Source organism: Manihot esculenta, chromosome 18 (assembly GCF_001659605.2).
Source record: "Manihot esculenta cultivar AM560-2 chromosome 18, M.esculenta_v8, whole genome shotgun sequence".
NCBI classification, from domain to species: Eukaryota; Viridiplantae; Streptophyta; class Magnoliopsida; order Malpighiales; family Euphorbiaceae; genus Manihot; species Manihot esculenta.
This window is the reverse complement of record NC_035178.2, coordinates 6897924-6914940: the sequence shown is the minus strand read 5'-3', so window position 1 is coordinate 6914940 and position 17017 is coordinate 6897924. Positions and strand designations below refer to the sequence as shown.

The 17017-nt window shown below is 37.1% G+C and overlaps 2 protein-coding genes across 6 annotated transcripts; both read right to left on the bottom strand.

Moving 5' to 3' along the window:
• Positions 1–3331: 3331 nt before the first annotated feature.
• On the bottom strand, positions 3332–7517 carry LOC110606060. Of its 5 annotated transcripts, XR_006349456.1 has the most exons (5): positions 7173–7517; positions 7012–7101; positions 3929–4023; positions 3732–3825; positions 3332–3556 (listed from the first exon to the last, which is right to left on the bottom strand). XR_006349456.1 is itself a non-coding variant. In XM_021744794.2 (3 exons), exons 1-3 carry the CDS (start codon positions 7425–7427, stop codon positions 3479–3481), a joined length of 423 nt encoding a protein of 140 aa, XP_021600486.1. In that variant the 5' UTR covers positions 7428–7511; the 3' UTR covers positions 3332–3478. The 5 variants fall into 5 exon arrangements, 3 of the variants coding, with proteins under 3 accessions (XP_021600486.1, XP_043809360.1, XP_021600487.1); XR_006349457.1 differs by lacking the exon at positions 3929–4023 and having other exon boundaries at positions 7173–7516; XM_021744794.2 differs by lacking the exons at positions 3732–3825; positions 3929–4023 and having other exon boundaries at positions 7173–7511.
• Positions 7518–8048: 531 nt separating this feature from the next.
• On the bottom strand, positions 8049–11163 carry LOC110605842 (transmembrane emp24 domain-containing protein p24delta5). Its single transcript, XM_021744503.2, is given in 5 exon segments — positions 8049–8288; positions 8373–8449; positions 8593–8805; positions 10750–10869; positions 10871–11163. Coding segments are annotated over 5 exon segments (669 nt in total). The 5' UTR covers positions 10985–11163; the 3' UTR covers positions 8049–8143.
• Positions 11164–17017: the final 5854 nt, after the last annotated feature.

Genomic DNA, 17017 nt, shown 5'->3' with positions numbered 1-17017 from the left:
TTTATTTAATTTATAAAAAATATTTATTTATATACATAAAATTATTAAAGTAAAATTTAATTTTAAATAGAAAAAAAAATTTTACGTATAAATTTTAAAAATTAAATTAATTTACACATATTAAATATTAAATATAAATTTTTAAAATTTTTTTAATATGAGTTGTCTAAATTATTATCTTTTAAAAGAGATTACATATATATTAAGTCAATAAATTTAATAATTAATGAATAATTTATCTTATAAATATTTTAAAAATAAAAAAAATTAATTAGCGAGGTTAAAATCTCAAAAATTAAATGTAAATTTTTTAATCGAAAAAAATAAGGAAAGAGATTAGATTAAAATGGTTTCTTTAAAATTGTATTGGTATTGGATTTTATTTATAAGAAAATTATTATTAAATTTTTAAAAATTTTATTAATTTTTATAAAAATTATTCAATTAAAAGGTTGATGTATTTTATAAAATTAAATTGTTTAATTTATTTGTTAAAATAATTAATAATCAACTTATTTTATATTTGATAAAAGAGAATAAATAATATAAATATTTTAAAGTAAAATAATATAAATATTTAAATGTATAGATATTAAATGATATATATAATTAAAATTATATATGCTTTTAAAAAAGTTAAAATTATATAAACTAAATAATATAAATATTAAGATATATTAATGAATTTTTAAAGATCAAAAATTTATTTTATAAAATACAAAAATATTTTAATTGAATAATTTTTAAATAAAATAAATTAATAAATTTTTTAAAAATTTAGAGGGTGAATAATAATTTTTTAATTAATAAAAATCATACAAATACCCAATTAAATTTGAATCTGTCGCTGATTGTTGATTACATTGCATCAGTACATTTCAATGACAGTACAATTACTAATTTAATGAATTTAGAAAAAAGCTATTTTTATTTTAATATTTTATTTATTAAATATATTAATTTTAATTATAACTTAATAAATATTTAAATTTTTTAAAAATATTATTTTTAAATATCTAAATTTAAAAAAAAAAATCTATTTTTAAACACCATTTTAAATAATTTACCTTTTAATAAATGCAAAAGATTATCCAAAACAATGATGTAGTTGTATATATAAAGCAAAGTCTTCAATTACTTAAACTTTCTAATTTGGAGATAAAGAATGATAAAGTTTGGATGTGATATTTAAAAGTAGATTAGTCCACACAACTTACCATTATCTTTCCTTTAGTTAAGAATAGTGGAAATTCAGGGTGTAGCTCCTCATCTTCTAATCATAAACCTCCAACAACTAATCAATAATTATCATGAAAATAAGAATTATAAAAATTCAATTCATTTTGATGTTCTAAGATTTAGAAAATAGAATTTATAATGGTTAAGTTTGAGAAAATGAAATAAAATAACCTAAATAAGATAAAATGAAATAAAATAACCTCACAAATGTCTAAATTACAAATATATCCAACTTGGATGAAATTCAGTTATTCAATTTAAATATTTCATCAGTTTCAATTTTATTTAATTTATCATGTTTGGCGTAGCAAAACTATTTATCTTAATGAACCCATTATTGCCAGCACCAATATGCACTATAAAGCTTGTAGTAGGCTAATTATCAAGTCATTAATGTATATAATAAAAGAAAAATCTTTTTCATGCAGCACTAATCTTAATTAAACTTCTATTGATTGAAACAATTAATTAAATATTAGCACATAATTGGAGCATAAACACCTAAAAATGAATAATTCACCAACTACAAACAAAGAAACATCTAATCTTATTATGTGCACTACTCTTATCATGAAGAATATCTGTCTTCTTCTACAAAACCACAACACAAAGGCAGTCTAAAGAGCAAGTCTTTGTTTCTTTCCTTCTTTCTTTGCTTTCCATTGCTAATGAAATATAAAACTACAAAACTTTTCAGGATGATTGAAAATGAGGGATTCTGGTGGATCATACCAAAGCAAACACAATCTGAAGGGCTATCTTTGCTTTTCCTTCCTAATTAAATGAAAAAGAGAGCACTACCACATTGTAAGGAATTCTATATTAGATTTTTTGCCATTTCAATTTCTGTAAAGGATGTGTATATATAGTCATCAATCTAAGCAAAGATGATAATAATTGAAGGATAATAATTGATTCTACCATCATCCACTTCATTTGAGCTTATAGAAAACTACGAGTAGCTTTTGTAAGTGCTTTTTGACATAGAAATCTGACAAGTTAAACAGCAACCAAAAATTAGTCTAAGCATGATTAATGGAATCCCCAAAAGTTAACCCATCTGTGTTTCAATGAGTTACAAAGATTCATGCAGGCTTCTAACTTTCTGGCTAGATTACTGTCACATAAAGAGATGATGTTCCTATAAAGTACAACTCTTTGTAGCATGGGAAAGGGAAAGTGCTAAACAATTGGAAGGTGTTTGTTGCTTGCTTTCATCGGGACCTATTGTTTCTGGAAAATTATTTACCTGCCTTGTCCAATTTCATTAGTAAAAGATGATTTTGCCTAATCAAGAAAGACAGAAGAAAACCCTGCAAGGTCTCACTCTTCAAAAGCTGATATTCCAATTGGGAAGATATTAGTCAATTCAGGACCAGTAATTCTTAGGTTGATGCAACAGGATCAGAGAAGACAAAAGACAAGGCAACAAACAAAGCATTGACCACTTGGGAAAAGATAACATATGAACTTGGACTATGCATGGCAAGCACTCCAGCAGCAATTTATAGTGCCAACACCATCTAAAAAAATACATCACATTCGTATCTCCTTTAACTATTCTCGTCAATCATAGAAACTATTCCCGCAATTTAAATAATCAAGCAAAACAGGGTCAAGACAGCAATTATTACACCTTTATGATATCACATTCTCTAGTGGAAAAATAATTTTTCAATGATAATACTATCTATCTCCTCTCTCTCTGTGCGCGCAAAAGAAAACTTGATGTTATTTTTTATATTGAAGATTTGCCTTTAAAGGGCCTAACTGCACGAGCACAAGGAACCAGGAGTTTCCAATGAATCCATAAAAGTACTAGTCAGGGTAGCAAAATCCTATACATATTTCAACCTAGCTTATCCCAAAAAGGGAGAGCATTTTCACATTAAGCTTGACAAGGTTCTTGGTCTTGTTTCTATGTGGCACGGCCTTTGTGAGGGCTTGTCCCAGTCAGTGAGAATATATATATATATATAGAGAGAGAGAGGTGTTTGTCAAGGATAATAAAGTTATACTTGTTGATCCAAATCCTAAGCTAGACTTTTGTTGTACATGAACAAAATGTAATGCTGCAGAACGACGAAGCAGATTAGTTTTTTTAAGTTCATTCATAAATATTTTCATTCCCAGAATTCACTTCGAGATTAACTGTAATTCATATGTAGCATCCTTTTCAATGGAGTTCTTCAAATTACAAGTTGCACAACTTATGCTAGGATCATAGCAACAGAGACCCTTATTGTGACAAAGCAGCAACTATCTTTTTATGGATGAGCTCCACTCCAAGTCGAGGTGATAGTCTAGGAAGCGTTTCCTGTAAGAGAATGTCTGTAAGGTATCACCACAAAAAAATGAGATGTTTAAATGCATATCCTACTCCACAATTGTTCAGGACTGTGTTATGGAGGGTCTTCCTACTTATTAATCACGCATCTTCGTGACAATAGTGAATTAGTCTTGTACTATAGCTTCAGTATTATAGACATTACCTACTACGTATATGTTCTAGTTAGGTGTCCAACAATTGGGTTTGATTTGATTGCAATAATGAAGTGCAAATTATTTGGCTTGCGAGAACCCAGCCTGCCAAAACAAGTTTAAAAGCCTAAGGTACATTCATGAAAAGTAGTAGAACTCTCAAAGAAAAAAAAGATCACAAGGTTGGGATATAATTTGTGAAGGGAACCTTTGTTTTGTCAAATGGCACTTGAATCAGGATCAGACAGACATGAGTATATGTATGTGCATGTCCTATTGATGGGAAGAGGAAATAGAGCAAGCCTAAGAAACAAGAGACCAACAACAAAAACGGAGATGTAAACCAAAAATAATCTCAACATACAGTTACTATTTACAGCAGCTTTATATGCTAGTACATCTCTAAATAATATGAAATCCAATTTCCTCAACTCTAGCTCTAGTGAACGCACAATCAGCGTAGCTCAATCCATTAAAAAGCCTATTGCAAACAATTCAACTAAAGCATTATCAGCAAAGATAACAATAAGTAAATAAATAAATTTTAAAAAAAATTGCACATTGGAAAATTTTAAAGGGGAAGAGAGCATTATGGATAGAAACTAAGATCTCTAAATTACCTACACAATAACAAGACTCCAAAATCTGATAGAAACTAAGAAACATCTAAACCATAATCCTAAAGAACCACCAAAAATGGCCCCTTGAAACTCAAGCAAGATGATGAGCCTTTTACACATGATAGCTTATCTTAAATTCATACTGCATTTGGGATACCATAATATATTGTAACATCCCACAAGCAAAAGGATTACAAAATGCCACATCAGTAGAGAAATAGAAAGAGTAAGGGCATTCTTAGTCCAAGCCCAATTATCAAAATTAACTTGGGTTACTCATTTTGGGTCTAGTAGAAAAAGGGTCTCATTATTTGAACCAGTTGGAGTTGCGCTATTATGATTAATATTAGATCCAACCTATGTCAAATATTTGTGGAAAGTTGGTGGGTTTCCAAGGAAGGGCCACCCATGAAATGAGGTGGAACAACCTGAAGTAATAGGAAACCACTATACCGGAGGACTCACTCCTGGCTTAACAATTATACCTAATATAACACAGCGAGTTGCAATGAGGACATTACAAAATTTGGTGAGAGATTGTAACGTCCCACAAGCAGGGGGATTACAAAACCCATGCAAAAAAGGCAAGTTCACACAGTTGGTAAATACTGTCCATTCTTCATCTACAACCAAGATTGATTCCTTTAACACAGCCTTCCTCTAAAGTATCATTGAAACACTTGGACTATAAGAGTAACCCAAATGAGCAAACAGGAATTATATACTATAACTCAATTTCAACCCCTCAATTTTTCTAATTGTAGCCCTAAATGAAGGACATGAATAATTGTTCTTCCACTGAATTCAGTAACAATCAAACCATGTCCATGGCATTTTCAATCTCCTATTACTGATAGAAACACTTAAAATGCCATATATTGCCTGTAAATGTATTAACTACTACATTAATGGTTTAAAAGATTATACTTCTTATTCAGTAATAGTCAGACCACCTCCATGACATTCTCACCCTTGCTATAGTGATAGATAAAATGGCCAAAAATACTACAGTTGATGCATGACTCTGCAACAAGGTACATGACACATTAAGGAGTTCAAAAGTTACATTTCCTATTAAGAACAACATATCTAGGAGGTGAAAAAGAAATAACCACATGGCTAGAAAACAAATAGAAAAGGATGAAGGTACCAATCATCTATTTCAAGCTTCTCATTTATACTCTATATTTGGGTGTATTATTTTTGTTTTTCCTATTGCAGATTGGCCAGCTTTTTCAGATAGACAAATTGTTACAATTCCAAACAGGCCTTAATGAATCAAGAACCAATCAAGACAATGAATTAAGCTGCATGAGATTAACTAAGGATCATCTGCTCCAGCTTCCACTCTTTCACCAAACATAAAATCTATTACTTAAAATTTGAATAATGTTATGAACATAATCGATCACATAATATAATGATTGTGTCCAGCTTGATATTAGCAATAAATGCAAGTCCCTAATCAGTACTTTCCTTAACTTTGAACACATTTACACTCTAGGTATCCCAAGTTCCCAACTAAGCCAGCCTCAATATATTCTGTTTAACTAGGAGGGTTTTGTTGTTTCATTTGATTTTGGTATGTGGGAAAAGAGAGAAGCAAAGAGGGAAACCAATGTTTCATAAGCCCCTTAAAATTCTACTAACATTTGATGCCCCAAGGCAGTGCCAGTGCCACATGCAAGGTAGTGAGGTCAAATGACCCACTAAATTTTTTTCTTTTTGCATATATATATATATATCATATAAATATATACAGACACACATACTATTCACCTATTTTGACCCCACAAAGTGGTTGCAAGTAAAACTGTGAAAGAGAATAAAATTTTCAAAACAAAAGAAGTCTTCAAGAAGCCGTTTATTTATTGGAATTTTCTATCACTGAACTTAGACTCTTGATACTCAACTTGAAACTTGAATCATTGATATGCGATCCAGTGATGATGTGATAAATGCTAAAAGAATTGGTGATCTTGCTAAGTAGTCGAGACCAAAAAAAAAATCTTATTTATCCTTTAGTTGACTTGCTTGTAAAATTAGCATTGACTTTGCCAATTGCATTTACCTGTATGAAAAGACATTTTCTTCAATGAAGACTGTGAAGAGTTGGTTATGCAACCAAATAAGTGATCAATTGATACATGATTGATTAGTTACTTACATTGAAAAGGATGCATTCGATAGTGTCGATAATGAAGCAATTGTTCAACAGTCTAAAATATGAAAACTCGTTGAGAACAATTGTAATTTCTTTTTATGGTTATATATGTATTTATGTTTAAATGAAATTGACTTCACTAACTTAAGTTTCTGGCTCTGCCACTGCCCCAAGGCCCTTAAAAAAATTGGTACCTAAAAACCAACATGACTCTTGATATTTGCACATTTTACTGATACAAACAGTTACCAAGAATTCATTTGAAAAACCAATCATAAAAACAAATGTCCAAAAGCATCTGAACAGTTGACAATATAAGCTTTCGTTTTTATTCTATTCTAAAAGTATATATCGGATATTATTGGATCCTCATATTCATTAAGCATCAATTTTTTGGGGGGAGAAAATATTAAGCATCATTACTGATGGTAACTACATTATCATTGCAAAACTAACACTGAAGTAAGAGTAAAGCTAAAATGAAAGTTAAGGAAAAGAAAAACTAACCTCAGTGCCATCAGAGAGTACTTTAGCCAACACAGGTATCTCGTACTGATAAGCTCTTTCCCACTCAGGATTGCTTGTAATATCCCTCACCTAACAAGTTCACAATGGGACAAATATCAATACGTAAAGAGGAAGACGAAGAGAATGGTTAATTGGCTCACCTGCAAATCGACGTCGTGAAGAGAATGTGGACCAGAAAGCAAGAAGGCAGCCTGAAGCTTCTCTTTGAGACCATCACACAAACAGCATCCGGGCTTCGAGTACAGAACCAACTTCCTCGTTTTCAGCGAAGAAGAAAAAGAAGAAAAAGCCAGCGGAACAAAAATCGATCTGGGTCTTCTTCTTGTTAATAGCGTAATTGAGGATGGCCTTGCAGTCGCTGTTGCTGCCACTGCGGCCATCGATGCAAAGGCCATAATCCTTCAAATCTTGTTCGATAAATTCTTCAGAGTTCCGCTTTTGAGTTTGGAGAGTCTTAGGCCATTAGATATTTCTGTGATCAAGCCCGTTATGCAATTTTTGGACTCTCTTGTAAAACATGCTAATCAAAACCAATCCGGCCCACAGCTCATTATTAAAATTTTATTAAATTAAATTAAATTTTTACGAAACACTTAAAAAATAGAAAACAATCTTTCAAGTAAAAAAATAGAAAATAATCATTTTTTTTCAAGAACCATGTATGTTTCTGGAGCTATTTGAAAGTGGATATATAAATATATAAACGCAAAAGATGAATTAAAATTTGCATTAGCTCAATTTAGATGTATCAAAGATTCAGTATTGGCATTGTTTTGCAAATTGCATATTTTATAAAATCCAATGGTAACTCCACAGCTTTCATACAAGTGGAGAAGAAATATTTTCAATTGGTGGCAGTATATGGCAGTATAAGAACTTACAGAAATATTACCAAATGAAAACACCTAGTTCATGGGAATCAGTTTCTCAAGCCAATCTCATAGTCTTTTTTTTTTTTTTCAAAAAGCCAATCTCATAGTCATGGGTATTGTTTTCTGGAAATGGTATCAAGTCAGTATTTTAACTCTCTTTTTAGTCTTTTATCCTTTTTTCCTCTTTTCTGACTACCAAAATACACAGTTATCTACAAATGACAAGCACAGAATAAGATCTATATAAGCTTTTTCTTCTGGAAGTAACGCTTCAAATGCCATAGCTGGAGAACTGAAACTGCGATGCTGACACCCAGAGACATGATACTAAACCACGCAACTCTGGCATTAGTTCTTTCACTCACTTCCCTCATCTCTGCTTCCCTGCAAGTCAGTATGAGTACGACGAAGTAAGATGCATGCCCAAAATTTCTAGATAATATACTATAAAGGTTGTGAGAGTTTTACTTTTCCCTGAGGTAGATTACATTATTGTGAACGGATTGAACTACTCCTTCAAGTCTCATTAGGTCAAGTTCAACACCCTGCACATGGTTATATGGCATCTCTATAATCAGATTATATAATGTAAAAGAGGAAATTCTTAAAAAAATATATCACATCTAAGGTTGTAGGTTAGTTATAAGAAAAAGACTTCAGGGAAGGCGAAGAAATTGAAGGAAATTGCCTCGATCTTTTCCTTCCTTGCTACTGAATCCCAATCCTTTGCAGCAATTCCAATTTTCCAGTCCAGGCTCAAAGTTGTGGTTCCAGATTGTGGCTGATGGCTATCCAGCCAGAAACATGCCATGTAGTTACCTGCTTCTGATGTTGTAAATGCAAACTGACCATGACTTGCATTTTCATTGTGGTAAAGATTGTTTCCATACGGAGATGTCACCTAAGAAGGCATAAAGTCCATAAGCTACTAATGAAACTAGTACATGCCAACTGTGTTGCAACATATTCATGTTGCAAAGGCTAGCTTTGTCTATAATGGTGAAGAAGAAAGACAGATTAAAGTTAGGCTCACACCACCCATGGAACACCACTAGCTTTGGGGGACAAATTTGCATCATGGGACACATTACATTCCAGAAACAAATTTCTTATTGATTTCTGTTTATTTCTTTTTAGTAGCAAAATATGCCCTGTCCAACACCACTTTGATGGATCAGTATTTGGCAAGAATAAAATCTTGCTATAACAGTTGAAAGATTCCATAAGTCATAATTTGACACTAAAAATAGTCGCATGTAAGCTGTTACAGAAAGTACAATTTTTGCAGTTAGTTATTAGAACATAAATATTTCTCCCTCTGTTCCATAATTTTTGTCCACCTTTTCTATTTTAGATGTCTCAAAATTATTGTTCACTTTACTTTTTTACACTATAATAACATATAAATTGACTATTATAATCCTATTTAATTTTACCTTATTTCCAAAGAACCTCTCAAAACATCTCTTAGTATTAAATAAAATTTAATATTTTTAAGATGAGTATAATTAAAAAATTAATAGAAAAAAATTATCTTTCTTAATATGTGCGAGTATAAAACAAGTTTCACATGCACTAATAAAACCATAAGTGATGATTACTTTATCTGCAGATAGAACTTAACCATGCACGCATCCAATCATGAAAGCAAAGATGTTTCACTAGTTTACAGCCCTAAATAAAGGGTCAAGGAAGGATTGTCTATCTTATGCAGCCTTTCACTAATACAATATTCATACAGATACACTACAAAATTAGTAATCCACTATTAATCATAGTTATGCCTACAAAGGGCTATCCTATGGTTTTCCAAAGAACTGTGATATACTAAAACTAGTAATGTCAAGATAGGCCAGAAATGTTCTCATGCCAAGGTTTGCATTTGGAATTTAGGCAATGAGCTAGAGCCCCTTTTTATGTACAAGTAATGTCCTGGCCTGGCCAATTCATGAGAAGCCTGTAATAGAACTAGCAATGCCTTCTCATTGCTACAAGCATATTCTACTGCATTCACAGAAGGATATCCGTTTGACTTTCTACACCTTAAGCTCTGAATCTATACTTCCCTTGAAGAAATTCGAAGTGCAAAATCTAACACCTTTCAGCATGTTTGGAAACTAGAATTCTATAAGAATTCAATTCAATTAATTTTTTTTAATCAATTCGTAAGTCTGAAATGAAAAGTTCAATTCTTTTTAACTTAAAAATTCATAAAAAATAGAAATCACATATAATTGTGCGAGAAGTCAATTGAATTCTTATCTTGCAAAGATTTTTTCCAAATGAAGATAAAATGCTACTAGTTAATTCTATTTCATAACTGGTATAATCATCTAAGTCAAACAAGGAAACAACAAATATCACTTACCAATTTCATTGGCAATTGATACTAAATTTAAATTGCAGACTAGACCTATCACATGTTTCTTCAATTGAAGCAATTTTCCAAACGTATGAGGAGATTAAGAAAAGCATGACCAGTTAGCAACTAATCTTGGCTAATACGAAAATCAAATCACTTAATCAACAAGGCAAATAATAATAATAAACTCTTGAATCCTTATCTAAAAGCTTGAGTTGGATTCAATGATCCGGAACATGATATCAGAAATAAAAAGCTTGAGCTGTCATTACTGTAAAAACCTAAGCTTTCTAATAACTTAATTTAAGCAATTGCACATGAATAGAAGACGAAAGAAGCCCCTCAATCAAATGATCATTAATTTGAAACCCTTAAACCATTGAGTTAAATCTCAGCATAATTACCAAATTAATCACCATAAATTACAAGCAGACCCATACCCAGATGGGTATTTCATAAGAGAAAAATTAATCATACACATACCCGAGCAGAGACAGTTGGGATGTGTTCCGGCCGATTCTCGTTAATAACGAAGTAATCGGCTAGAACAACAACGCTGTTTTGGATCTCCTCCGAAACACACTTGGTTCCCGAACTAGGCAAGCGATAACCATATAGCTTCTGCTACAGGTATTAGATTAATATTACAAAAGATTGAACATAACAGGAAGAGAGACAAAACTGCCACTGTATCGGGAGAGTGCGATTTTTCCGCCATGAAAGAACCCAAAAAAATTTGCAGAAATGGGTCGAACGAGTTAGGTCTCAAGCTAGATTTTGGGCTTTGGACAATTTGGATTTTGAAGTCATGTTATGGCCGGTAGGGGTTAAATTAACTAAGAATTTCAAGTCGTTGAAAAGTTAGGCATATATAATTCGTTCGGTTGATATTTTTTACTACATCTGATATAATAAAATGATAAGTTTTGTGCTTTTATGCAAGGACTAAACCAAGCTACACTCATTCCATGCTTGATGTTTAAAAAATCTATTTCATTGTCATTGATTTGAAAAATTATCCCAAAGTGCCAGCAGCTGCTATACGCAACAAGACGTGTGGTAATGGTATAGTAGATGATTGTGTTCAAGTATTAAAATTTATTGACATCATTCTAGGACTGAGGCCATTGGAATAAGTTTATCTATTTATGTCTTAAGTAGAATTTGCAAATTGCAGTTTATTTGCATAGATGTCACGCGGACCCCTTGTTTGCATAAATGTCACGTGGAACTCTATGGCACAAACTTCAAACCCACACGCTCAAGTAGATATGAAATTTAAAGATTTGATAAACCCACCTTCTATGGCACCCCAAACTTAGAAAAGCTGAAACACCAATGATCGAAGGATTTAGATGAGAATCTGACAAACGCCACAACGAATAGTTGATAAGTAAGCTAAGATTCCTAGTGCAATTGATGAAAGCAAATCCTCACCCTCACTCAAAGCAATACACGCCAAAGGCATGAAAAGAATTCTGAAATTTTGATTAAAAGCTACCTCTTACAATTGTTTCTTATCCTTATATAGTAAGTAGAAAAACAAATAAAACCCTAAAACACTCTTCTTGGACCTGACTTAAACACATAAGACCCAAACCCAATCACACACTAAAATAACACATAAGTATTAAAATATAAGCTCAAAACATGACCCAACACTCTAAAACTTAAAAGATAAAGTATGACTAGAATACAAGCCCAAACAAAGCTGATGACCGCTGGATTCCTCCACCTCGGTCTGGGGCCAAGCCCATGATATCAGCCCGTTACTTAGAGGCCCTCAAGTCTCCCTTATGATTCAGACCCAGCCCGCCAGCCCGCTCAGCCTTGAGACCGGGCTCTATTCCGACTCCACAATCAGGTCGGCCCAGCCTTTATGGCCCGGCGATCAGATCCTCTCTAGGCCCAGCTCTAATCCCATCTTTCAGCCTAGCCCAAAGGAAGGAAGGCGACCAGCCCACTCGCCTGGTGGGCCCATCCGCACGCGCGTCTGAGAGCATCGGAGGCAGTTACGCATGGAACAGGGATCTGATTTCCTTGTACGTCCATATCAGCGTGGCTGGGGCAAATGGCCCAATGATAGACAATTTGTTATACGTCACTAGTGGACAAAAGGAAATAGATAAAGAGGAGAAATACTCTCCTCTAGGTCTAGGCTTTTTTCCAGTCTTACAGAACCCAGTGTAAAACCCTATTTTTTGGATTTCAGATCATCAAGTGGCGCCATCTGTGGGAACGAAGGAGATCTTTTCATCACCGGACTTCCACTCTAAACAAACCCACTAAGATCCACGATGGCTAACCACAACGAAAACAATATTGTCAATACCCCTAATGACCTGAGCTCCGCTCAGGAGGGACAACAGTTCTCTTTTTTCAGCCCCACAACACCAAACAACCAAACACCAATCCCCTTCAAACCCTCGCCAAGCTTGGCAGGGAACGTGCCTGGAGCTGCTATATCCAACTAGGACCTTCAAACTATGGCCCTCCAACTACAAAATACCGCCCACTGGCTGGGGCATGTAATGCAACAAAGAGGCCTTAACACCCCGGTAAATGTGTTGCCAGTGGTAGAAGAACCCAGAACCGATGAACCTCGCCAACCTACCCTCAATCCCCCTCAAGCAACCAGCCGAGAAACGGAAGAGAGAAGTAAGAGAGCGAGACATGGGAGGGTTCACGGAAGGAGAGCGAGGGAGTTGATTGAGAATGATGAAGTCGACAGTTATCCTGCTGGAATAGCCGAAAGAATGGGGAGCGAGACATGGGAGGAGGAATACCGCCAGGAGAAGAAACCCAGGCAGGAGGAGGAGAGCGTAGACCAAAAGCTGTAAAAGATGAGAGAGCAGCTCTTGGCCGAGCTGGGAGTGAAGGATCAGAACCAAACTCTCTTGCCCACCTCTTCGCCCTTCTCGAAGTGGGTGCAGCAGGAGACCGTTCCCAAAAAGTTCATGATGCCGCTTATGGCCGCGTACAACGGAGCTGGGAACCCCCGTGAGCACGTCTTGAACTATAAGACTTTCATGGAGCTGCAAACTCTTTCAGATGCCTTGATGTGCAAGGTATTCCCAACAACGCTCTCGGGGCCAGCACGGGCGTGGTTTAACAGCCTTGAGGCCGGAAGTATCAGCAGCTTTGGAGATCTGGCCACTCGCTTCATCAGCCGGTTTATCGCCGGGGTGTCCGCAGATAGGAAGACGAGTTACCTGGAGACAATCAGGCAGAGGAGAGATGAATCGCTCAGGGAATACGTCGCCCGTTTCAATACGGAGGCCCTGCAAATTCCCGAACTCGATGAGGGAAGGGCGGTAGAAGCCATGCAGAAGGGGACGACCTCTGCCGAGTTCTTTGGCTCATTGAGCAGGAAGCCTCTGACCTCACTGGCCGAGCTAATGAAGCGGGTTGAAAAATACATAAGGCAGGATGATGCCTTGGTGACAAGCAGGTTCGCCAGGGGAGTGACAGATAAAGAGAAAGCACCGGAGGCAGGGAGGCCGGAGAGGCACGAGAAAAAGCATGGCAAGAGGCCTGAGCCTTACAGACAACCCTAGGAGCGAAGGGACCAAAGACCTCTTCCTCCTCGGGTCTCAGAACAAAGGCCACTCCCTCCGTGGGTTCCAGAGAAGCCGACCCCTCTCAATGCCTCTAAAGCCGAAGTGCTCATGGCCATCCAGGATAAGGAGTTCCTCCAATGGCCCAGGCCGATAAAAACGGAAGCAAACCAGCGAGATCCTGATAAATATTGTCAGTACTATCGCACACATGGCCACGACACCAATAACTGCTTCCAGTTGATTGCGGAGATCGAGAGGCTGATAAAGAGGGGACACCTCAAGAACTTTATAAAGAAACCAGAAGGACAAAGGTCTCAGCCGAACTCAGCAGCGCAGACACCCAGGAGAATGGGAGCAGAGCCTGTGAACGATGGGTCCAGTGGAACCATCAACATGATCGTTGGAGAAACAAAAGGTTGAATAAAGCTGGTGAAGCATAAGAGGTACTTTCCTTAGAATATTTGTGAAAAGAAATTCTTGTACTATAAAAGCATGAATAAATAAACACCATCTTATAATAATGCAATGACTATCTCTATTATTGTGAGTATTAACTCTTTCAAGAAAAGAAAAGAACAGATGTCAGAAGACCTCCTTGAGACATAGAGACCTCCTGGAGGTAGAAGACCAGGATCCCATAAGCTCTCCTGGAGCAAAAACGGCCGGTGGGATCACCAAGATCTCCCCGGAGCAAAAACGGCCAGGATCCTGTAAGATCTCCTGGCGCAAAAACGGCCGGCGGGATCACCAAGATCTCCCTAGAGCAAAAACGGCCAAGATCCCGTAAGATCTCCTGGAGCAAAAACGGCCGGCGGGATCACCAAGATCTCCACGGAGCAAAAACGGCCAGGATCCCGTAAGATCTCCTGGAGCAAAAACGGTCGGCGGGATCGCCAAGATCTCCCCGGAGCAAAAACGGCTAGAATCCCGTAAGATCTCCTGGAGTAAAAACGGCCGGCGAGATCACCAAGATCTCCCTGGAGCAAAAATGGCCAGGATCCCGTAAGATCTCCTAGAGCAAAAACGGCCGGCGGGATCGCCAAGATCTCCCCGGAGCAAAAACGACCAAGATCCCGTAAGATCTCCTGGAGCAAAAACGGCCAGGATCCCGTAAGATCTCCTGGAGCAAAAACACAGCCCGTATAAGGCTCGTCAAGAAAGCAAGAAATTAAGTATTGACTTCATTCCGAACTCCTGAGCCCGTCACACAGGTAGCGCAAAAGCTTATGCAAAGAACAAAAATCCAAGCTCCTTAATCCACTGAATGGACGGATTCATGACAAAAGTAAGAGACCCTGTCCATAGCTCGGATTAACTCAGAAGCACTTAGCAAAAATGACCCTGAAAAAAAAAAAAGAGTTGAACTCCCCATCCCACTGGAGCACACAGCCCAAACCACATCCACTGACAAAGGGTCACCTCCAGAGGGACCAGATATCCGAGCTCATAACCAGAAAGAAAGGTAAAATGGTCCAAAATGGAGCCGCGCAGTTACAAATAAAGTCTAGGGATTTACCCCCTCACCACTCATGTAATAAATGCTGAGGAGGTAAAGGGGCAACCCGAGGAGAAATCCAATGGCGTGAACAAATGAGATCCCAGCTTTAGTCCAGCAAATCAAAACTAAAAGCAAAAAGGCCAGCCCTGCTCATCACCTTTAAAGGTCGAGAGTTCAGCCTGCTGATAAAAATAGAGCTCACAGGTATAGCTAGTTCAGCTCAGAAAAAGCATACGGGTAAGAATGCCTTAGTGAAATAGATATATTTATAAGTCAAAAGTTCAGTCAAATGATAGAATTTTAGTTCTGACGGGCTTGAAGGCAAAAAGGAAAGACAGTACAATGGATCCCTTAGAAAAATTACGAAGCACATAGTTTAAGTGTTTCATTTTGATAAGTAGAGGTAAGAACAGCTCAAACATAAATGAAAAACAAAAAAGAATTCAAATAAACAAAAATAAAATTTCATTAAAGGAGAAGGGAAATTCACAATCTAATCATCTAAGATTATTGGAGGGAAGATTGTCCTCAAAGGACTTACATTTCTAGGTATCTCACTATCTACATCGCTATTCTCTACACTAGCATCTGCATTATTGCTTGTGGGAGGTCTGGCGTCCTCTTGCTCAGATCTCCCATCACCCGTATAAGGTAAAATCTCTAGCCCCGGAGGCTCGATATCTTCGGCAGCCCTTTCATCCTCTTCTCCTAGCTCAGTGTCCTTATTAGAGGGCCCAGCTGAAGTGTGAGAAGTTCCCTTAGGCAAGGGCAGGTCATCCTCTCCGTAGAGAACGTCCTCGCCATCAGAGTCCACCTCAGCAGCTCGAAGCTTGCTAGCGGAGTGGAAGGAGCATGTCTGGCCTCCCTCAAACCTCGGTTGAAGCCGAAGACGAACATGCAAAAGCCTTTATTCCATACGGCCGTTTTCATCTCATCACAAGCTTTATATTCCGCAAGTCGCCTCTCGTAGGCCTCAGCTACCTCGGCTTTTAGCTCCAAAGAATTCTTGTAATCCTGGAGATAAGATTCACCGGCCTGCTGGATCTCCTTCTTCAGCTCGGGGGACTCCTTATACTCCCTTAGACGCTTCTCGACCTCCAGCTGGACCCTATCCTCAGCCAATTTGACCTCTTCAAGCAGGGTTGAGCACCTCGTCTCCAGGGATTTGACTTGTTGGCAGAGTTGCTGATTCTGAAGTTTGGACTCCTCTGCCGCCAAAGTCAAGCCCTTAACACTATCAGCTTGCTTGCTCAGCTTCTGCTTCAGGACCACAACCCGAGCTACGGCTTCACTCTTTTGAGCCAGCACAGCATCAAATTTTACCTTCAGCTGCTCATACTGGCGCTGGACCTCCTCCTTCTGGCTCACGGCCTCATCCCTCTCACGCAGAGCATCCACTGTGGAGGACAGCTGCTTCAGAACTTCCTCACAACGGACCTCTGTTGCAGCTGCCCTCTCGTCAGATTCCTTGAGAACCCTCCGAGTGTGAGACAACTCCGCTTCCAGGGACTGGGCATGCTTTTGCGCCTCAGCTGTCTCCCTCTCAGCCTTCTTACGGGCCTCCAAGGCCGTGTGCAAATCAAACTGAAGGGACCTGTAGTCTTCCTCGACAGCGGCGAGATTGCCCCGGGCATCGCTGGTCGCGGATAAGTTCTCCTCAAGGCGCGACTCTTCTATACGGCGGTCCACAGAT